The 24,038-nt window shown below is 39.5% G+C and overlaps 3 protein-coding genes across 3 annotated transcripts; 2 read left to right on the top strand and 1 right to left on the bottom strand.

Moving 5' to 3' along the window:
* Window positions 1–208: 208 nt before the first annotated feature.
* On the top strand, window positions 209–16,049 carry smtnl (smoothelin, like). Its single transcript, XM_037267951.1, has 10 exons — window positions 209–351; window positions 599–1,420; window positions 10,659–10,740; window positions 11,518–11,775; window positions 11,840–11,902; window positions 11,979–12,039; window positions 12,114–12,263; window positions 12,341–12,464; window positions 14,547–14,698; window positions 15,228–16,049. Exons 2-10 carry the CDS (start codon window positions 797–799, stop codon window positions 15,352–15,354), a joined length of 1,641 nt encoding a protein of 546 aa, XP_037123846.1. The 5' UTR covers window positions 209–351; window positions 599–796; the 3' UTR covers window positions 15,355–16,049.
* A 657-nt stretch (window positions 16,050–16,706) lies between these two features.
* On the top strand, window positions 16,707–18,576 carry sebox (SEBOX homeobox). Its single transcript, XM_037267950.1, has 3 exons — window positions 16,707–16,957; window positions 17,172–17,377; window positions 17,667–18,576. The coding sequence occupies exons 1-3, from the start codon at window positions 16,855–16,857 to the stop codon at window positions 18,351–18,353; spliced, it is 996 nt and encodes a 331-aa protein (XP_037123845.1). The 5' UTR covers window positions 16,707–16,854; the 3' UTR covers window positions 18,354–18,576.
* Window positions 18,577–21,025: 2,449 nt separating this feature from the next.
* On the bottom strand, window positions 21,026–23,571 carry tmem199 (transmembrane protein 199). The gene is made up of 6 exons (XM_037268254.1): window positions 23,244–23,571; window positions 22,936–23,009; window positions 22,597–22,686; window positions 22,456–22,498; window positions 22,100–22,212; window positions 21,026–21,957 (listed from the first exon to the last, which is right to left on the bottom strand). The coding sequence occupies exons 1-6, from the start codon at window positions 23,425–23,427 to the stop codon at window positions 21,862–21,864; spliced, it is 600 nt and encodes a 199-aa protein (XP_037124149.1). The 5' UTR covers window positions 23,428–23,571; the 3' UTR covers window positions 21,026–21,861.
* Between the last annotated feature and the right edge of the window lie 467 nt (window positions 23,572–24,038).

Here is a 24,038-nt window from a genome sequence, read left to right as displayed (position 1 = left end):
GAGAATGAAATAAAGAAGATGATTAATGAGATGTAAGGTGAGGTGCAGAGAGGACGAAAGTCTTTCCAATAGTTTACACAGCGAGTATAAAGGAGACCTCCCCGGCCCCACCCGCTCTCCCCTCCCCTAAATTTATTACCCTCCATGTTTCCTCACTCCTTTGCCATCCTCCTCCTCCTTGTTCCCTCCCCTTCTGCTCCCTCCTCCAGACAAAAGCAGAGCTCAGCCTGAGCGTTTAAACAAACCAGAGCCGGCAGTGAAGAGCATATACACACACACACACATCCAGGCACACACACACACGCATGCAATGTCATACAGCTGTGATGTGTAACACAGAATGAGGCTGAGGTAAGTTCACTGCAGCTGTTAGTGAAGATTACCTCATCGCTGTGTTTTATGAGAGTTATGAAACATGAGAAGAGTTTACGTGACTCCTTAAGAAACACGTTAGTGCGTTTGGGAATTGTGTCGTAAACATTTAGTGATACTCTGAATGGAAGACCGTACTGCAAATCTTACGAATGCATCTAAATCTACAGGAACTGTATGCAAAAGGTCATGACTTCCTGTTTTTTTCTATTTTGCAATCTTTCAGAAGACTCATCCACACCTGAAGTTCTCTGGAGAAGAGGCGGCTCATGACAGCACTGCAGGAGACATTAACCAGATCAGACCTTGGGCCGTCCCCCTCACCTTGCACCTTGTGTCCATCAGTCCCCTCCCCTCAAGCCAGTTTCTCAGAAAACTGAAGCTCCAGACTCAAAGATTTTCATCAGAACCAACAGCTGGCTCAATGGAAGCAACAACCCTGGCTGAGATGGGAGACTTGTGTCATCCTCGCCCCTCCAGCCCCGAGGGGGAGACGGTGTGTGAGGCTTTGGCCCGTCATGAAGCCACTCTGAGGGAGGCCATCAGAGAGATCCACATGGATGTCACTGCCTTTAAGTTAAACATGGAGCATCGCCTGGAAGACACGGTCAGCCTGAGTGGGACTCTTGGGCGAGCCATGACTCAGCTTCAGCAGGAGAACCGAGAGCTCAGAACTCAACTGCAAGCCCTAAGACGACAGGTAGAACTTCTCAGTGGGATGAGCAGTCAGAACGGCAAGAACCACCTCGGTGACATCCAAGCCAATCACCGTGAGGTCAAGGAGGTGATCTGCGGTAAGGCTGAATCCCCCACTCAGAGTGTCAACCAGCCCTGCACCCCGGGGAGCCGTGTACAGACCTACAACGGCCAAAGCGGTCACGTCAACGCTGCATCCAGCGCTCCAACGTTCTCCTCGTCCCCCAACTCCGGCAGTCCCCCCATCGCTTCAAGAGTTTCCGCCATTGTGGCAAGTCCCGTTTCAAGTAACAGCCCGTCCACTGGCCGCTTCTCCAGCCGGGCAACATTTGCAGTCTCCAGCAAAACCAATGTAAGTGACCAAATTTGAACACTTTTCACCCAATGTTGCAATTAGCACTCAATAATTTGCACATATCAAATCCGAGCATGTTTTATGTGACTTCTTCCAGATGTAACTTCAGAGGTTGCTCTGCAATTGAATTGGATTTCATTTTATTTTTGGTCTCGCTACTTCACTTGCTTCCATCTCCAGGGAGTGCCCCTGTGCGGGAACCACTACTTTATTGCTCTTTGCCGTATTTGTACTGGTTGACCACAATTGGGTGAAATAGACAATGTAATATAGATGGCAATTAAACAAACAATACCCTGTAATCCAGTAATTGCAATGCAATTTTCTAAATTGAGAAAGGGCTGCTTGTGGTGAAACGGGTAGATTGCAAGTGGAGCTGGTGCTGTTTGTGTTGCGGTTGCACGGATGTGTCAGTGAGGTTGGAAAGCAGCAGTCCACGATACGGACAATGCCATATGTGATACTAAGTATTGTTACTGTGATCTGTGAGGTTAGTGGTGTGTGACACTTTTTGTATTCTTAAATAAGGTAGACTTCAGATTCCAACAAAATCCTGGAATGTCTTTAGTGGTTTTTTGTTTCATTGTTATGTTGCATTTGTCAGCTTTTTCCAAACACTTCTATCTTCACCAGATAAACAGCTTCCGTCTAACCAATGTTCTCACGCTGCACTCATTCACAACCAGGAAGTCTCATGTGTTAGCAGGTTTGCTTCTTCTTCCTCTGTTGCACACAAATTTCACAATTTGTTTTCTAACCTTTTCAATTCATCAACTCTGCAATCACAGTCTTGTGAGAACCCAGTGTGTCTGACTTTTCCCTTTTTTTTTTTTTTTTCCCCAGTTAAAGTGAACACACACTCTTCTACATATTTCAGGTCTGCTCCATTTGTAGTGAAAGCTAATTATTCTTCATCCTCATTATTTTATTTACAAAGAACAATGCTGTTAAATTCATGTGGATTTTAGAACTCAGGAGTCTGAAGTTATAGAAATGAGAAGCATTGCCTAATAGTGTTGTCCATTATTGAGTATTTGAGGACAGTAGAAAATAATATATAAAAGCTGTGTCAGAATTATTAGGCTGTGTCCTCTGAAGGACCCTTTGCAGGTTGGCTCCACCTTACATAGCCTTCATGGACCACATGAACCGTGGCAAATTTGCCTAGCCTATAAAAGATAGAAAAAAAATGCTAACATTTTGCATTTTAACGCAATTGGAGTTAATATGTCTTCCTTTGCTGTTTCACAATTCACCTTGCCTGTATTGATCATCTCCATGGATTGAGTGGAACTGTTTTTCCAAAATGATGCAACAAGATGGTAACAATACACAATTTAGCTATTTGCGGCACAAAAGTTCAACACTTCATTGTTGTACCATGGTGCACAAGCAAATTTCATTCATTTCGCCTTTTAAGTTGACTATTGCCTCACTGTAGCCTTTGGTGGCTAGATTAGAGGAATGCTATCTGCTGTGAAATCATGTGAGCAAAGTAAAACAAAACAAGGCCACCTTTGTTTCCTTGACTCTGCAGGAGATCCCCTGCTGTCGGTCAAAAGTTGCACCGCGTGTGCTCGGCTACTCTCGTCGGAATAGTAGGTTTCATTGAGGGGGTTTCTCAACAAGATTACCACTCTTGCTCTTCCAGTCTGAAAGTGATGTGGATGACGTACGTAGCTGTTCAGACAGGTCTGTTAGGCTTGAAAGTTTTACACACAGACTGCAAGCATTCTTTATCATCAATCCAAGGTGAATGTCTGTGCCAAAAGTTATGTGCATGGGCCTGTTTGTCTCTAGCTCACACGCATAAGGGGAAAAATTAGAAATCAACTTGATTCAATGTGTCTAATTGCTGATTTGATAACAATTATGGAGACACATCTCAAAATTGATTAATAAAGCAGGGTGGAAGTGAACCCTGCGTTCCCTCTAGAAACCCTGACCTCAAACTCTTGCTGAACGTTGTTTAACTTCACAAAAGTTGTTTGGAAATTAAAGTAAAAACATTTCTGCAGGCACTCTAGAATATTAAAGCGTCTTCCAGGAAGAGTGGGAGCTGCAAAGGAAGCAACAATTCTTTATTTTCAGTTCCTATCCAGTAGTTTTATGCTTCATCCGTAGTAACTGTTAGATCAGTAGTTAAACGCTATTGGGAAGTTATTTTTCCCCCGATAATAATATGCATCCATTTAGATTTTTTTTCCAGAATAATCTAAATTGATTGAAAATTTACTAGCATTATGTTCATCCTGTGAACTGATTTCGTCAGCCTGAACATAGTATCGTACATAATTATCATTGTATGCTCATATCATTTTTAATTAAATTAAAACTACTGATTACATTATTACCACTATTATCAAATGACTCACTGTAAATCAATGTCTCTGATGTGGTCCAGCACAAAGGTAATGGAGGGTACTCTGGCTAATTTCTAAAAACATGTCCTGCCCTCCTCACACGCATTACGTCAGCTGGGATAGAGTCCAGCCTCGCAGTAACCCCGCAAATGATAAGCTATACATAATGGATGGATATGTGTGCGCAGTGGACAGGGTTTCATTAGCAGAACCTTAACCGACTCAATGGAAAATCAAGATTAGCTTTCCCAGGTCAGTGGGTTATCTACTGGTCTCAATCAGAATAGCATTTAGATGCTCTTGATTTATGGTTTGCTACAAGACTCGCATTATATGTTACATAAGAGCTGATACCCTGAGAGGAAAATGTTGGAGGCCGTTTTTTAACTATCCCTTAACCATTAGCCCCATCTCTCACTAATGTTACACAACTCTTACCTCTGATGCTTATCTGCACACAAGCAGCATAGAACTTGTCACTAGCTAGTGGAGAAGACGGATTGGTTGTTTTCATGGAAGTTAAATGTTCTGATCTCAGGAGAAAGAAAATGATTTACTTGGCGCTGAGAATGTGTACAGACTCGCCCATATATGGTATTTGGACTTAATAAGAGGAAAAAGTTGGAAGGCATCTTAAAAAACTCGGTTAGTAGGCTACGCCAACCACTTCCAGCCATTTTGCCAACAGAGATCGGTTTGCATCTGGTCAAACCTTGGCTTTGAATATTTCCTATACTAGACACAAACAGGAACGCAATTTTGTCCGTGAGTAGTTTCTCGTTTTGTGGTTTTGTGCCAGTTAAGTCAAATATGATTGTAGTCTGCCTTTTGCCACAAAATAACCAGGAAAGGTTTCGTCTCACCAATGACCCTTAACAGGATAAGTGAGGAAGAAAAGACGGGTGGGTTCTTTCATACAAAAATACATTCATACAGATCTTAGACGTCTTGATTGTGGGTAAAAACGTTCATGTTAATTAGTTAAGTTATATAACCAAAGCGAACGTTATGAACCCTGCAACTGGACCATTCAAGGGAGACAAAGTCAAACTGGGAGACTCTCGTGAGATTGTACTCCACAGGTCATCTTTTGAATGACGTAAGACCTACTGGCTGTTTTAGTCATGGACAGGTTCCTCTGCTGAACAGGGAATGAGCAGCAAAGATATTTATCTTCATAAAAAACTGAAATCTGACATTTACAAACTGTCCCTCGAGACTCACTACCCAGTCCCCATATAACTGCTGACCTGGGCCGAAACTCATCCATCCTGTCCGTGAGGCCTCCCCTCCCCCTTCTTTCTGAGATTGGCTGCTTGCAAACATCACTCCCTTTTATGGCTATATATACACTAATGTGTAAGACGGTACAGAAAAAAAAAAGCACATCTACTGCCAATTTCAATTCACAAAAAGTCATATCAAGAAAACTCACACAATGATAGATGTTTGGAAATGTTACAATCAAATTTGAAAGAATTGCACGGCTGAGACTAGTGTGTATACAAAGGGGGGGGGGGGGGGGTAACAGAGGTATGTGGATACTCCCTGGCTACCCTAGGCTCTCTTAATGACTTCCAGACAATAAGCTGTGTTCTCGTCATCATCGCTGTGGAAACAAGTTAATAAATGACCTGCCAGTAGGACACCTTGAATGCCCTCTGGACCCACTACTGCTAGAAAGCATCAATATGTCCAATATCAGAGAGTAATAGTTCAAGCTTAATCACGAATTGGACACAGCATTAGATAGTTAAATATTCTGCCTTTACAAAAAGGTCTTCAGTTAACAATATACAAAATCCCATTTAGCGGAAGAATGGAAAATGAAGAAAAGTATTCAAGTTAAATTAAGAGTCCTATGTTTGCCAAGTATGAAAGAAGACAAGATGTTGTTTTGATCACCACATTAGGTTACCAGTGTGAGCAGTGAAACAGTATCTCTCTAAGAAAGTTCGATTAGCGGAGGTCTGCGCTCTTCTTACTGTTAATTTGAAGGCATGACTTTTTTTTTTTGGTAATGAGTGTATTTCACGCTGTTTCTGTTGAGTGATGTACTGGTCAATTAGATGTGAGAGCAGTGGGGGGGGTTAGAGGGGTGGATCTGACCTTTTCAACAAGTTTCAACAGACTTCTGAAAGTGCCTGCTATTTGGGTTAAATAAATAAAACCCATTTTGTTGTTCAAAACAATCCAACGCAAAAAGTTGCAGGTTGTTTTTCACTTTTACCGTGGCAAAGTTATTGTAATTAGAGTGTCTGGAAGTGTCTTTGAACTCAATGTTTTTTATTGAGATATCATCAACCAACACGTAGAGCACATAAACGCCGACATAATTGTGAACTGGAATATAAAATCATTTATAGTTTTCAGAATTTCAGGCCAATAAAAATCTGAAAAGTATGGTTTGTCTGTGTGCGTATATGTATTTAAACCCCTTGCGTCAATACTTTGTAGAGCCACTGTTGCAGTTCCCGTGGACCCCCCTTTTTATCCAAAATCCGGTAAACTACTGTCAAGGTTAAATCAAGGATCAACAGTGCAGAATGTGTTTGGTAATGCTTCTTTGTACATGTCTTTTCCCGTATGCAAGAGGGTCCCAGTTTGTCATACTTTCCTGATCTCTCAGCTAGCATGTCAGACTCCCCCTCAGTGAACTGCATCATTGCCAGGAACTGAGAATCACAGTGAGTGAAGGCTGAAAGGAGGGAGGTGGACTGCCAAGATAGCCCAGATAGGAGTTATGCTCTATTGTTGCCATATGTTAGAGATACTGTGTACTAGTAGGGAGAACAGGATTGGAAAATAAACTCAGTAAGGAGGCGGGAGACACGGAGAACGAATTGTTCCGTACAAATGAACCGACCTACAATACACGATGTAATAATCAATACGAGCATTTCTAGTAGTTGAAGAACTGTTTGGAGAACTTCATTTTTTTCAGCACATTAGATTACAGTCAACTCTAGTTTTGAAGAATACGGTGAGAAAATATTGCCCACATGCCTAAACTGGTAAAGTTAGCATCAGGATGGTGTAATGTCATTTAGTTTACGTTTCTGCAACATACATCGATAATAATGATAAAAGTAGCTGAAGCTTGGACCCAGAGCTGCCTCAAAAAAGTAAACGTTCATAAACAGCATAACAACTTGAATCTATAATTATGAGACAGTGGCAGAGAAGACTTTGGTACATTATGGGGAATCCCTCATCAGTCTAAGGCTATGCCAACATACTTTAGAGATGAATCACAACAAGCCCGAGCCGGCCCTAACTATGAGCTCTATCAAAAAAAACAAGCTTAAAGTCTGTCATTTAGTAATATCCTCCACGGATGATCCGCCACAGTCTCCTACTGTATACTTCTGCACGTATGAAATAACAGTAATAATAATTCTTGCTACACGACTGCACAGCAAGAGGGCTTCTCCTTTACCAACACAAACATCTGTAGGCAAGAAACTCTATAAGTTTATGTATCTTGCACATATTTTCCATCTCAATGCAAAGGTTGGCTATAGTCATTTTTTACTATAAATTGTAGGTTATATGAATGTACTTAAAAAAATAAGTGGTGTATCGGATTCCTCTTCACACTCTTTAGAGGAGATTATGAAGCCACGTCCTCATTTCCCCTAATCTGATATCTTTACAGGAGTGTGTGTGCGTGCGTGCGTATACATGAGGTCCTACTTGTGCTTTCACTGCACCGTAATTCAATGGTGTTGAGGAACCACATTGGTAGAAAATTCAAATCCCCAGAAAAACCTGTCCTGTCACCTCATTTTGGAATGACATTCACAACCTCAACCAGTTTTGCAAAGTCAGCGATAAAAGTTGCAGACCTTGCTGCAATGCACTTCTTAACACTAATTCATACTGTATATTCTGGACGGCTTAAAAAGTCACTGTTAAACAGGTATTTGGGACCAGTTTTTTTTCTATGCAGTCCCCCATGTGTCATACTAAACTAAGAATAATTTGATGAATGATGGTCCAATGGTTAGTATACATCTGCCACACAGTTATGAGGTAGCAGTCCAGGGTGCCTTGCTCGCAAAGTCAGCTAAGCAATGTTTCGGATCACCTGTGACCATAATGAGAAGCAGCACTTTAAAAATGAGATAGATGGATTACACTTGTCGGATGACACATTAGTTGTGATATTTCCTTCAACAAGGAGCCTCGCGAATAAAACACCCTGCTAACCGCCCCCATGCCTTCACGGAGATACCTGTCACAGCCAAACAATATCCTTTGCCTAAACAGGATGTAACACTCACCATGTACCCTCATACAGCCTGTTTAAACACAAGGGCTTCCTAGTGCAAGTGTTCACGTAGCAACAGTCACTTGTGTGACAGTCTGCAAAATGTTTGGTCTAAACTGGAGTTACTCTGAAAGGGACGGTTGATTGATGAATGTGGTTGAATGAACACTAACACGAGGTTGGATACATGCAGACTCTGGAACTAAGAGTGTTTGCAGAATATATTTGACTGGGAATTTAATTTTTAGCATGAAGCCCACCTGATCCTACTTTAACTGTAGCTGAAAATAGGCAAGAGTTTTACTGATTGGAGAGAGGGAAGAATATTTGATGTCATTATGATCCATCAGTATATTTTGAGTCATCTCAGAATGTAGAATACCTTCTAGGTAACACTTCTGGTAACTGAGTACCACAATCATTCCAAATGTTCGGTCAAAGAGATTATTGTTTGTAATGGAGAAACTGGTCTATTCTGGTGCCATCTTGACGTGACAAGTTCTACTTTTAGCGACTTATCAGCAGAAGGCAGACACTGCAAAAGTCTTGCATGTGCCAGTAAGGAGGAACATGTGTGGCTCATAAAAAAATTAATAAATAAAAGATTCTCATTCAAACCTGGCATTGATAACAAAATGTTAATTTAAATAAGCACCGAGTACAACTTGTTTAGTGTTGTCATTTGAAAACCATGATGCACGATAAGAATAATGGATAGACCTCATAGGGAAACTGTAATTCTGGAGGAATCTGTAAAATACTCTGACATTTTTCTCCTTCCTTTGGGATGCATTACTGTATTGGAATAACTTATTGCTGAATTTATTGTTGGATAACATTGATATATTTAAAGAACAAGAGGTAGGACTCGATACATTTTTTATTTCTTCCTGCTCCCTTTTGAATTTATGATGAAAATTAATGTGCTTTCTCTTAAATCTTTCCTAGCTTTCCATTACACTATTTTATGTCAATTATTTCCATGTTCACTAAACAAATACATGAGCAATTATAAATGCATTCCGAAGCAGAATTTTTGAGATATTCAAGTTGGACATCATCCACCAGCTATTTTCTTTTCTGAAACACATTAGTTCTACTCACTCTAGTAATATAATTTCGATAATTCCCAGAGTCATGAGAGTAGAATAGTGGCACGCATGACGGGTGTGGCATGGCCTCAGGTGTCCTGTCATTCGTAAGTGCCAAGTGAACTGTTGCAGAGTATTCTGCCAGCAAACCAGAAGTGCAGATAATGGAAAGAGTTTACAGGAACTGGAGCCGCCCAGCTATCATGTTTCACTGATTTTTGGCAAGCTCCCCTTCCCACAGAACACACAAGCAACAATTTGTCTGTTTCCACTTTGCAACCGTGTGCCTCTAACTCATTTAAAGATATTTGTGTTTCCCATATCGGTGTCGATGATGGCTTATAAGTACAGTAGTTATGCACCTCTGTGTTGTGACTTTCAAGCTACTTGGAGGGAACTTGAATAAGCTGAGTGCTTCAACGACACTGACGCTTTGATTGTATGCATGGTGACACTGCAAATCCGGTGGTGAAATGGCCCGGTGATCTCCGCCAAACACATTTAACTCCACTCTGACAGTTTCAAACATAAGCAGCTGTTCACTTGCCTCCCTCATGACTACCTGTGGTTCTACTTCCTGAAAGCCTTTTGAAAAGCTCTTTTATATACTTGTGTCATTTTTGACATGGTGTAACCCTGCGAACATATGGACAGCTATCAGTAGGCCTGTATTGCCTAAGCAGTTTATTATCATGTGAGTGGTTGACTTAGAGGTCCAAGCTCCAAAGCCAAACATCACAGGTGTCAAAGTCAAGGCCTGGGGGCCATATACGACCCGCCACATCATTTTAGGTGGCCCGCGAAGACAAATTGTGCATTGACTTCATATGTCAATTCCAAAATTTCAAATTGTTTTCACTTTTAAAAAAATAGAGATATTGTTAGCAATTTTTATTACCATTCTTTTTTTTTTTTAAATATTTGATTTAATTTCAATATTTCATTTTTAAATACTTGAACAGTTTTTATTAGTCTCTGTTTTGAAAACTAGTTAGCCGATACTATATATACAATATGAGACATTCATACATTTATTTGGGTTGACAATTTTAATGGCCCTTTAAAGCAAACTATGTCTATGATGCGGCCCACAACAAAATAAGTTTGACACCCCTGCTCTACATGTTCCATATGGAATTAAATTCTATGAAAGAGAATCACGTTTGACACATCCGTCATCTTTAATTTAACTATTTTGCACGATTATTAGAAAGCGTCATCACAGTAGGGATGGAACGAAGAACACAACCACTTAGGAAGGAACCTGGCACATATATTGAATGAGTAATTCATGTGTTTCATTACCTAAAGCATCTGAATCTAGTAATACACTTTCTATGATCCAAATATGACGCACATACAACATTTTTTCCACATTTCATCCATCAATTATATTCCTGGAAGACTGGAGGTTTACACAACATCTTGGGTCTACTGACAGTCCAAATTGCACCAGGTTTGCAATGGAAGTCATTAAAAAAATGTGTTTTAATGCGTGTGTGTTCCAGAGTATTGAGCGAGAGGAGCCAATCGAAGTTGACCCGGCCCCGGCACATGCGAGCCTGGAGAACGGACACGCTGCACCAACAGGTACTCACAAGTGTTTCTCATCATGCCATTACAACATGTTCTCCAATTCAAAGATCAAGCACCAAAGTGACGTCATGCCATTAAGTGAGAGGCTTTTAAAAAGTTTTACTGACTTCATTGCTGAGGATCACTTTACTAAGGGATGTTGAGTGCTAGCCTGTTAAAATAGTTGAGTAATGTTTTTTTGTGGTTCTGGGAGACATTTGTCAAGTCTGGCAGATTAATCCCAGACTATTTCACAGTGATGTCATCACTGTCAGTTCTTTGCTAGTTCTCTCCTATGTTTGGTTTGGTTAGAGAGGCTCAAACATCACCGGACTGAATGATGGGAATGTCAGTTCTAGCCAAGGTTGTGTTTTTCACATTTATTTCCAAATTCCAAATTTTTTTTAAATCTGATTTCACCATACAGAAAATTGTGCCACAATGAGTGGGAAGCTAAGCTTTCTCTCTGAAAATACAGTGGTTCTTTAATATACCAGTGGTTCCATTTAAAACTTTTGTTCAAGAAATACGCTGCTTTTTGGATCATTTTTTTGCTTTGACTTCCAAGTAAAAATATTAGATTCAACCCAACCCAGCGCAACAACTTCTTAAAACCCTTCACTTTAAACCAACGTTGCCATCTAGAGGAGCCAAAGAATACTGGTTCACGAAGCTTCATTTTCCCATCACTAGTCACCGATGCATACGGACAAACATTCACAATATTTGCCAGAATCTATCACCATGGATTTTTTTTTTTTTAATGTGACATCTTTACTTTACTCCAATCAGAACATTCCTTGTTGGCACATGGAAAGATGTCTCCACTCAGAGACTTCCCACATGAACACACAGCCCCAGTCGCCATGCGGATGGCCCACTTCCCCATCACGGCCACCACCAAGACAGCAGAAGTCAAGACTTGTCCAGATTCTCCCAGTAGCCCCACGTCTTCTAGTTCCCCTCCAATCTCAGAATCCTTCCCTCCCAGCCAATCAACTGCTAGCTCCATTCAGCTTCAACCACATGCAGAATCCCCAGTTCAACCAGGTGACACTATGACAACCTTAACAACTTTGTAAAACTCCAGACTAAACATTCCGTTTGCTTTTAGTATCTTCCATGAAGACGTGGACCACCTCACCCATTCGAGCTTCGGGAACTTCGCGCCTCCAAGGTGAGGTTCGCAGGCAGACAGACATGCCCACTGACACCACAGTTACAATTGAGATTCACTATGACTCTCTTTGCAGAGAAAATGGTTTCGCCCTCTGCTAAAACTGTGACTTATGCAGGGTTACCTCAACATGACCGGTTAGTTAAAATAAGAGTGACATTTTAATTCACGGTTTAGGTTTGGTTAGTGTAAGACTCTCTGTCCCCTGCAGGGATGAGAACATTGAAAGCAAAGAGCGATCTTTCGGGTATGGAGGAGAAAGGAAGCGAGAACTGGTGAGGTCGCAGACTTTGCCAAGAAACATCGGAGCTCAGACTCGACGGTCAGTCTTCGATAGGTTGGACACAGACATCAGTAACAGGTAAAGAAAATGCTTACGTATTAGGTTGTGTGAAAATGATGGAAGAGTACTCACATGTTTGCTTGTTACCTGAACAGTCGCACCAAAGTTGTGGAGTCCAAGCCCAAACTGAAGCGTTCCCAAAGTTTTGGAGTTTCCAGCGCCAGCAGCATCAAACAAATCCTTCTTGAGTGGTGTCGCTCTAAGACCATCGGCTACCAGGTAATGTGCTGTCAATAAGATCGATCATTTTGAGTGAGAGGCGGGTTCACCCTGGACTGGTCACCACTTAATGACAGGCATATGTAGACAAACAACAATTCACATTCAAACCTATAAGCAGGTTTACGTTCAATAAAATAAAATAAAGACCCTCGAAAGGAATTCCATAGATTTCTTGTAGTGCTGAAACCGTGCAAAGACTCAAACTATTGTTTACAGATAGCGTTCAATTCTCAATTTCAGTTGGCAGGATATTTTTCGGCGTGGTTAAAACTAAGCCCAAGGTACCGAGCATCGTCATTCCGGCGACGCAGCCAATGGTGACACACACGACACAAAATTGAGTGAGGCCGTGATAAATTGGATGCCGCGCCACAGGTCAACAAACTCTTGGCATCGAAGGCCGGTGTCAGCGTCATCCAATAAATCACCGCCTTCCTCAGTTTTGGATCATGTGTGGGTCCACCTAGCAGAGACGCTTCAGGGAACATTTAAGAAACTTTACAGGGACATTAAGTTCAATGCATATAGAATAGAACGGAATTCATCCTTTCACTTCTATTAAAAGTGAAAATGAAACCTAATCTCTGTAACTCATTGTAGGCGATGTCAATGAGCATGAAAAATTGACTTGCAGCCAGCATGGGATTGGTTCTCACTCAATGACTGTGTGAAGTATGTTTCCTGTAACTGACTGATGACCCGACCATGCAGGGCTCCAGACGAACTTTTTTTTTTATTAGGAGCACAGTGGGCCCATAACGTGAAATTTTACAGGCACAAGTAGATTTAGGGAAACACACCTTAAAACACGCCTTATACATAAGTAAACATACATCCCACTCATTTTCCCTACTGACACATGGGATGAACTGTAGCGCAGATGTTTGTCAGCAATTAAAAATATTCAACAATAATGTGTTAATATACACTGCACAAAAGTGAAAGTGGTTGGATACATGTGCGTGTTTTGTAATTGTGTGTTTCTGGGGTTACAGAGTTTGAAGCATTTGAGGTCATGGCTAAGTGTTTTGACACATTTGCTACACTGTTACCCGGCAGCCCGTGCCAGCTGCTCCATGTGGCTTTAGTTATCGTCAAATCGGCGTAGCCACGACTCTTATGGCTAAGAGGAAACACTCGATTGTTCATATGATGACCTGACATGTTCCATTTCACTCAAGCATAGACAGCATTTTCACTCGAGACAAGTCTGCAATCAGTTAGCGTTCACTGCGAAGAATCATGCACACTGGAGTTGAACTTATACTCATGAAAGGGGTTGCCTTTGTCCTCGTGGAAAATGTGGGCTTTCTTAAATAGGTGGGTCCAGTAATTTATGAACTGTTGAATGAAATAGCCTTATGGTGCTTTTTTATGAAATCATAAATTCTTGGACATTTGGAACTTTCATTCTGTAACGCTGCTTGGGTTCCAAATTTCAAAACTAAACTTTCCTTTGGAATTAATACAGTGAACTAATTGTTTATATGCTTAAAATGTCATCAATAGAAGAAATAATACTTTTTCATTTTTTTTAAAGTCATTATATATGAATGTCCCTAATTGTCAGTGTAAAGTGTAAAGAGAGATTTACCATCATTTCATTAAAGATGCATGGCAAACACGTGGAAATGGAACAGGAAATAGTTCGTGGACCAAAAGGAGTTATTTCAACAGGCAGCATGAAAACTGTTTGGTGAAATTAATTTGTTTGTAATGGTTATTTAATTAAATAATCAGCCAGTGTCAATTGTCATTTTCAGTTCTGGTAGTAACATGCACTTTTCCTTTCTGTCACTAGTAACATTTTGTGATGGCATGTCAAAAAAAAAAAAGCAACACAATAGACTACATCTGGGGTTTTGACTTTGAAGCCTTGAATAGCCATTAAAAATGAAACACAGACAATGAAGATGAAAGCAGAGCAGACCCCTGACATCTATCATATTAATGTGAAAGACTGTTGTCTTCTTTTATCTTCCATTGTCCGTCTTAAATGTGTGTGTTTTTTTTATTCGTGTTGTGCACACACTTGCAAAAACCTTACCAAGCCTCCTTTTCATCTCTCCTGTTCTGCAGAACATAGAGATCCAGAACTTCTCATCCAGTTGGAGCGACGGCATGGCTTTTTGTGCTCTGGTCCATTCCTTTTTTCCCACCGAGTTTGACTACGAATCATTGTCACCGGACAACCGCAAGCAGAACTTTGAACTGGCTTTTGGAACAGCAGAGTGAGTAGCAGAAAGAAGTACAGTAATCCCTCGTTTATCGCGGATAATTGGTTCAAAAAACCACCCGCGATAAGTGAAATCCGCAAAGTACGGTCGCCAACAAGAAGTAGATGCTAATTCGTGATCGTGCTAACACGCGAAAACAGACTTCTAAAGGAATGTAAACGAACATTTGGAGCAATACTACATTGTCCTAAAGGTTAGACACATTTGTCCTCAATCTAGAAGTTTTATTTTAACTTTTAAATGTTTTTTTAATTTGGGGGGGAAAAATCCGCGATGCAGTGAAGCCGCGATAAACGAAACGCGAAGTAGCGAGGGATCACTGTACACTAAGAAAAAATACAGAAAAAGTCACATTCATTCATACATTCAAACTTCATTCATTCATGCAAACTTGGATTAAACGCCACTAAAACACACAGTAACATGTTTTTTTTTTCCAGCAGGGCAGCAAATACAAACTCGAATAGATTGTAACATTACCAGCTTCGAATCATGCTCTGTCTTTCTCTGCCTTTGTCTTCAGATTGAAGGCTGGCTGCGACCGGCTAATCGAAGTGGATGACATGATGATTATGGGTCGTAAACCGGATCCAATGTGTGTATTCACCTACGTGCAATCCCTCTACAACCACCTGCGCAAGTTTGAGTGACCTCAACAACCACGACCTTTTCCTGTTTGCTCTTTTCCACTGCCTCATAGCCACTGAGGGAAATAAAAGCATTTCCTCACTGTCCAGGAAAAAAAAGGCAAAATAATTCAAGACTGTGCTGCCCTCGTGTGGTAAATTGGAGAACATTTGTTCCCATTTGAGAGGACTAAGCTTTTAAGAGTGTTTGTGTGTGCGTCCGTGTGTACCTGTTATCCAAATCAATGAAGACACCACATTATTGAATTTGTTGACTATATTTAGTTTGTATATGTATTTGTTGTTTGTAAACTTTTTTATTCCCACATGATGAGTATGTTAACCTTTGACCCTGCACCAGAAGGGATACAATTTGCCGCATCAGTGAAAAATGGACATGTACGTAGGTATTCAAAATATTAAAAAGAATATGAAACTGAGTGTTTGTAAAATTAGACTGAATGGTGTCTTTTATTTACACACTGTATGCTTGGATATTGAGACATGAACAGTTATTAAAACCATCAATTGTCAGCTGAAAAAAAATGCTTTTACATTTTCATTTTAGATGCTACTTGATGAAATAAAATTCAAAACATTTTTTTACCAGTGTACTGTGTTTATAAAGTTGTGAAAGTATCAAATTGTTTTTGTTGTTATGAAATGCAGACAAGGAACTGTGTGAAAATCTTACAAAAAAATTAAAATGTTGCAAGATAGCACAATTTTGTGTTTCTAAATTTAATGGCATACAAAATTGATGGAAGGCAGGACATTTCAATATTTTATTCAATTGGAATATTTAAAAAAAAAAATCATATCTTCAATGGAATTTCCAACCTTTGTGATGAAACGGTAAATCTGTTTTTGCACAATTCATGTGAACTCCACATTTGAGTACCCCTGTGTCCACATTTAGGGACACTATTGGTCTAAGTTGTACATACATTTACATGTAGTTGATAAAAAAATACATTATTTACAACTAGTCATGGCTTTGCGGACAGTAAATTTTGGAGTTTATTATTATTTAGTAAAATAATATGTTTGAAATGTATCTTCACAGCATAGCTAGAATAACCTTTGGTGTAAATAATGTAACCGAATATCATATTGTTGTATGGTGAATGACGATGATAAATAAGATTTAAATGATTGCTATACTAGAGTACAGTATTGTCCATCTATTAAGGGACTTGCAAAACAGCATGATTTGATTCTCAGTAACTAGAGATTAAAATGGGTGTTGTTTTAATACCTGGATTTTGTGTGTGTGTGTGTGTATTTGTGTGTGTGTGTGTGTGTGTGTGTGTGTGTGTGTGTGTGTGTGTGTGTGTGTGTGTGTGTGTGTGTGTGTGTGTGTGTGTGTGTGTGTGTGCGTGTGTGTGTGTGTGTGTGTGTGTGTGTGTGTGTGTGAGTTGGGGGGTTGTTTTCTATGGGTATAAAAGGTGGTCCCCGTCCTCTTTGTCAAATCATACATCAAGTGTCCAAGGATCAGTGGTTGATTGTGTTTGTGCGGCGATAATGGCTTTGTTCATGGATGCAAATTTCTCAACAGTAAAGCAGGAACAGAGGGAAGATGTAGTGGATCTCAAAGGGTTATTTGGGGAACAGGAACAATGTAAAGGTAAGCCAAAACAACATCTGTAAATTAATTTTTAATATGTATAGTAGATTTTCAGAAATAGAGAAAGGGTATCGTTTATTTTTATCATCTCATACGTATGTGAGACCATCAGTTAAAATGTCATAACCAAATGTAAAACTTGTCAACAAATAAAATCAGATCCAATTTACACACCAATCATAAACAACTAATTGATGAACTACTTTTGCTCAAGAGGTGCACAGTGAGAGCATCCCGCTCACCTCAGAGCTGGATCGATCTGGTATCCTGAACGAGGGTCCGAGAAAGAGGAAGCGGACCATCTTCAGCCGAGCTCAGCTGTCCGAGCTGGAGCAAGCCTTTGCCGTCACTCCTTATCCAGACATCACCCTCAGGGAGACCCTGGCTGCACACACACACCTGCCTGAGAGCAAGATTCAGGTGAGTGGACTGCATCTTTTGTAAAAAAAATGACTTTTTGCTGGTGTTGCTAATAAGTGAAGTGATAATACATTATGAATTGTGTGAATTTTTTTCCGTCGTGGAGATCCGCATTCAGTTCATCACAGTACTATAACAATAACTCTATATTACACCGCACAAAGCAGCTTTTTACAATGTACGTACGTATGATTATTTTTTCATGATGACGGCCTACATACACACATATTGTCATGAAAATGAGCTGAAGTCTCATGATATGGAAATTGAAAGCATAAATCTTGCACAGGTATGGTTTCAAAACCGACGAGCCCGAAGTATCAAGACTGGGAGACTACCCAAGTCTACCAAACATGTTGTGGCAAGTAGGGGGCTTGCAGGATCCACCTCTGGGGTGGTGACTTCAGCTTTTCCATCCCCATCCACCTTGGCAGACATATTTAGACCGGAGCAAAACCAACCTTGTGAAGACATCCCACAATTCTACTCTGACTGGTTCCAACTTTACAGCAATCAGTCTACACCATCCACTTCAACGCTCCACTCGCAGCCCACCCTTGGCTCCCCAAAACAATCAGAGTCTCGTCTCTGGGAAGAGGAGTGGCATCAGCGGCCACAACTCGGATCGACCCTGCCTACTTTCCTTCCTGGTTCGTTGTCACATCCCATCACCAGGCAACATCACCATTCTGCGTCGAGCCACTCCTACCAGGCCCTCAGGAACCTCAAAGCCCAGAGCATGGTTCAGTCTGGGGCTCATCAGTCGCGATACGGGGGTGAAGCTGGAGGTCACCTTTCTGTTGACCAAGTTGTTCCTTCTCACTCTCAGCCAGCGTACTGGGACGTAACTCAGGGCCAAAGACATCACCACCATCATCATCAACATCACACACAAATGGGACCACAGACCTCTATGGGCTACATCTCAGACCTAATCTACAATGCTGCTATAGTTACCAACTTCCTGGAGTTTTGATGATGTGTATTGTAAAATTCCAATATTTTCCCATTTATGTCCTGTGTCTAAACACACCAAAGACACAAACTGAAGAAAACATCGAATGGTGTATGTTGTTGTTCCTTTGGTTAACGTTCCAGTTGTCTTTTAGATGTAGTTTGAGTTCAAAAAATGCTATACCAAATGTCATGACTAAGACTCAACTTGATGAACTTTAAAATGTGCAATAATTGATGGCAAATTTAATAATAAATACATTATCATATTGCTCTGCAACCTGCAAAATTGAAAGTTATCCTTTGAGTGGCATTGGGTGACTTTCAAGTTGTTCCAAAACATTTTCACAGTAAATAAACTGAAGTAAATTAAAACCCATGTGACAATGTTGTGAGGAAAATGTTGTAAATTATAATAATCACAAACAGAGAAGTTAACCACTGCATAAAAATACTTTGTTGGTGTCATACTTTCACTGACACTGCTGGAACATAATTTGTTATGCGGTATTTAACAAGTCTATTTACAGTTACATCTGCCTGGTAAAATCAATGTGTGTGTATTTGATAGTAACATAAGTGCATATCTCAAACTGTACTGAGCAATAAAAAATGTCACGACAGTATGCTGCAATGTGTTCCTGTTATGGTTTGATGGTTGTCAGGCATTGCCTATCTCACACTAGTGGCATCACAAAAAGGAAAAACTACTTAAAATAAATCAAACATTTAACATTATGGAGTTAATCAGTCAGATAATTACGGAGTGAAGTCTCATGACACGTTGGCTTCTCAAAGAGGGAGGTCTGCGCTGTTATGGGAGTGAACACAGCCGACTTTAATCAAGTCCAATTAATTTCTTATTTCTTTTAATTGCGGCACATTATTTCAACATAATTGAGAGAGTACATTTTTTCCCCCAAGAAGAAACAGATTTATTTTTTCAGGAGGTCAAAGCATGCGTTTATACACAAAGGCTGGGTGGTCGTGTAAAAGAACTTCACTGACAGCCACCTGGGATCGATAAAGATTTTATTCCGCTCACATACTGATGTTAGGAAATCCCTCCAATGCACAACGTCTGTGTGTCCGCGCGAGCTTCTTCTGTGTATCTCTTTTTAAGAGCACAGCCTGAATTTGAATGTACTAAGCACACATGCCTCTGCAGGATCATGTTCCCCTTGAGGCAAATGGTCAAGATATAATGCACCTTGAGTCTCTAGCCAGGAACTGATAAAACCTCCCGGCCAACCATAAAATGGGTAGTAGGATATAACCCTTTATTTCCGCTCCTTAGCAAGGCGCTAGAGGGCCATATGTAAATTATTTTATTTATCCGACTTTAACTTAAAGTTTACTTGCGCAATGTGAAAATATATGGGTATATTACCTTGACAAAGTTTTGTGGGCGTCTCAGTGGTAGATTCAAGGTGATTTACGGAAATGCAAAAAAGCAAATTTTGCCTCATCAGGGGTGATGCAAAACCACTTTTTTGGAATGTTCACCCTCAAACATATTTAATGTAATTAGAAACAAATGATGAAAACAACTTCACAGGGTCTTTACAATGTTACCAGTCAATAATTCAATACTTTGGCAATAAAAAATAAAAACAAAAGCCAGCATGGAAAGACTCCAGCTCATTTGTCACTCTAATGAAAACAAGTGGTGTAGAAAATGGAAATAATATTCATTGGAAGATGCACAAGTTTTGTAAATTGATTTTATGAAACTGAGGATTAATTGAGAAGGTATCCCATGAATAAAACACAACACATTTCTCCACTCTGGAATCATGATTATGTGTTGTTCTCACAGCAGCCAACTCTTGTTATGATCTACATTGTACTATGCCGTGTTACATTATACTGTGGCCCTCTGAGAATTATTTTTCAAAACATCCTGATTAAAATCACTCCATGTGCGGAGATACCACAGAAGATAGTTGTTTTTTAAATCTCTCTACTCTGTAAGTATCATGAGTAGAGTAGGCAGGCGGAATAAACTAATGAAAATTAAAGCCAAAGCTTTGGGGTCTATCAGCTTACAGGTCGTGTAATTATGCTTGGATTTAAGTTTTGAAATATTACATGAGAAGTATAATACATACACGAATATGACGGATGGACAAGACAGTCGTGCAGTGGACAGTGATCTCCGCATATCACAATCATCTTTAATACCAAATAATCTTTCAATAAACCTTTAATCCGGGTGTCAAATCTCAGAATTCAGGAAAATACTTTTGCCCCTCCAGATGTAGTTACATCTTTTAATCCTCCCATTTATGCGATAGGACCAAACAAGAGGATACCGGCATAAAAATATGTCCAAAAAAAATACGAATTTAAATGTGAAGAAGGGATCAGAGATCATCTGAGTCGTGTTTGAATTGTTTTGAAATTGATTATGAACAGTAATCTTTCTATACGTGTTGTTGTCATTGTTTTTCCTGACCCAGCGACCTTATTGGCAGTGGTGATTCAGGGTTTTATTATTACTACTAGCGTGTTATTAGCAGATCTAGCCTATAGCAATAGCTTTTGAAGTGTTCTTTAGATGTATTCTCATTGTATAACTTGATACAGACCTTAACTAATTAAAATAAGCTAAGAAAATAGACATAATCTAGAAGACGTTTCTGGTTGGAAGGTACCAAATGGAACGAACAATAATTGCTACATAAACTCTTGTAGAATAAAATGATCAAATTTAATAACCAAATTAATAGCTTATGACATTGAGTATACGTACTGTTCAACTGATCATCATCATTCAATTAGAGTCATATACAGATGCATGGCTTTATTAATATTATCAGGATCAAAAGAAAATCACAGGTGTTCATTTATTCATGATAATAATATTTTATATTTTGGTTTCTAGGAAAAACAGAGATAATAAATAAAAAGCAGTAAAAATTAAAAAAATGGTATTCGACAACACTCGTCAACAAACAGACTAAATATTTTCATCAGAGCTCCAATTCGTAATGAGACTCCAAACATGGCTTTTTTTTCTCTAGCACATTAAATTTTCATAATAATAATAATAATGTCATAATAAAGTATGTATAATATATATATTACTGTATATGTAATATTTATGAATTAAGAGTTAGGGTTCGCAACAGGAAGATTCTTTTTCTAAAACATTATAACTATAAATCAAACACATGGTAAAATTTCTAGTATTTGTATCTGTAAATTTGTATACTTATATGGCTCAAACTTAAGAAAAAAATAACTAAATTTTTGTAAACCAGCATCAAAAATACGTTCAAAGCCATTTCTGAATAAAATTTTGCCAAAAAACTGCCCTATTCGCAGTTGTGCTTTTTCAGCAATGCCATAGGTTGCCATAAGAGGGTGCCAAAAGCCCTGCCTAATAGCAAAGTGGAAATTGGTGTCGTTTAAATGTGAAGACTCTCTTGGTCCATATAATGTTAATACAGTGTGACCTTATTAAAAGGCTGCTCTTAAATGGAGTTTCCCTTTTTTACTTTAGTGTAGTTCCCTTGTTTGTTGTGCTAGGGGTCACCGAGTTCCCCCTCCATGGTCCGGACCAGGACATACAGCTCAGCTAACCCCACTACAGATGTTGCGATCACAGCAGATATTACTCTCTGGCAAAAAAAAAAAAAAAAAAAATTGTCAAGACAGAATTAAAATGCTTTTGGATACCAACATAACATTTGAACTTTTGGGGCACACCGGTTTAGCTAAGCATGCTGTTACAGAACAAATTGAGACAAGACAAATTCTTACCGCTGTTGTTTCAGTGAATAGGTACTGACTGCCCATGTAGGAGCAGGCAAATGTAGCGATTACAGTCACCAGGAAGTTGAAAACAGTCACAACCACTGCTTTGGCTGATCGTACTTTAGAAACAGAAAATATGTACACCGATCAGAATGTACGACACCAATACGAGAATATTTAAATTGAACATATTCCAATGTTATTTTCACGATTTAAAAAGTTTTCAAGATGCCTTAATAGCATGATATTTACCAGAACCCTGTTAAACTGAAAACCCCCATGCAAGCAATTACGGGTATGACAAAAGTGCATTTGAAGATATATCCCCTTCAAGTGATGTGGAAACTCTACAACACACTAACCTTGCTGTCCCAAATCTGCCAGTGTTCCATTACGGTTCATTTCCTGCACAGGAGTAGAAATGTAATCATTAGGCTAGACTTTGCAATGATGTGGATCCTTCTAATGTAAACCCTGTCACCTGTGAACACAAAATTATTTACCTGAGTGTTTACGTTACGAGTCATCTTATTGTATTCCTCGTTTGCTAGTCTGGCTTTAATGATTTCCAAGCGTGCAACCAGCTCAGGGTTCTGAAGTTAGAGAAAATGATCACATTTGTGTTCAGTGTTCGTCCAACTCACTTTGATTTATGGACGTGTTTCATCAAACAAGTGGTGAAGAGGCTGAAACATTTAATTACACATTTTGTAACAAAAACGTTCACACATACTTGGTAGAAGATTTTTCCTTGGAACATTTTGTGATTGAGTCAAATAAATATTCAATCGGGAACACATATATGTCAACATTTCAAGCTCGATGAACTGCCATCGACTTACTCTGGGGGGCTTCACAACCTCCGGCAGGTGCAATGAACTATCCTCCAACAAGTCATGCAAATAGAATGGATGCCCTAGAAAAAAGAACATCATAGTGTAAATAAACAGTCATTCATTCTGGGCGTCACTTCTGAAAAACAAAAACTAAAAAAAACATATTTCTGTGCTTTATTTTACTGAAAACCACACAAACATTGCTTTTCAATTAGGCTCATGAATAAATGCAATTGGCATGGAGAGCAAGTGACAGAGATGGAGAGCGCAAGAAAAAATCAAATAAAATCATGCCTGCGGTGACATCACATTACCTTCATCTTGAAGATACTTTTTCAATTGTCGCGCTGTACTAAATGGCAGGGTAATCTGTCCTTTCTTTTCAAGTAGAATACCCAGTTGTGTTCTCAGCTCTTCGGGCAGAGACGAGTCCGTCTGTTCCAACAGTCCTGACACTCTATTTCGGAATTGATCTCCAACCACGAACGCCGAAGCCATGATTTTGTTTAACGACAACACACAGAATATTCGGTGGGAATATGCAACGATGGGAGATGTATATGACTATAACGTTAGAAAGCGGTGCAAAAGCTCAATATGCAAGTAGCCATGTTTTTCCCCGTGACCAGATGAGGTAAGTCTCACGTGATCACTCGTGTAAAATGATTTCTAAATTACAAATTCAATACACACAACGGAGCATTTTACCATGTTTGGTAGTATTATATTTGATTATTTGGAAGAAAATGAACGATAATTTTAAATTAATATCATGTTTTGCACGTCTCGTTCCAGGTGAATATTTTTGGTGCCTTCATGTTTCCCCGTATTTTTTAATATTTATACGTAACGTCTTTAAATCCCTTACAAAACGCCGTCAGATTGAATTATACAGAAAGAATATATTTGAAAAACATTATAAGCTATTATCCACGTATGAATATATATTAATGGAATCAATAAACCTTTCCAACTGTTGTTTGTAAGGCTAATGGGGGAAAAGTAATCTCAACTAGTAATTACTAGTCACTTAAGTTAACAAAAAGTCATCGTATGGTGTAGGCCTTACCTGAACGTCCTTTACACTGACATGTTTTGACAGACTGTTG

The sequence above is a fragment of the Syngnathus acus genome, chromosome 13, assembly GCF_901709675.1.
Source record: "Syngnathus acus chromosome 13, fSynAcu1.2, whole genome shotgun sequence".
Lineage (NCBI taxonomy): Eukaryota > Metazoa > Chordata > Actinopteri > Syngnathiformes > Syngnathidae > Syngnathus > Syngnathus acus.
Note: the sequence above shows the minus strand (reverse complement) of the source record. Positions and strands in the feature narration are given on the sequence as shown.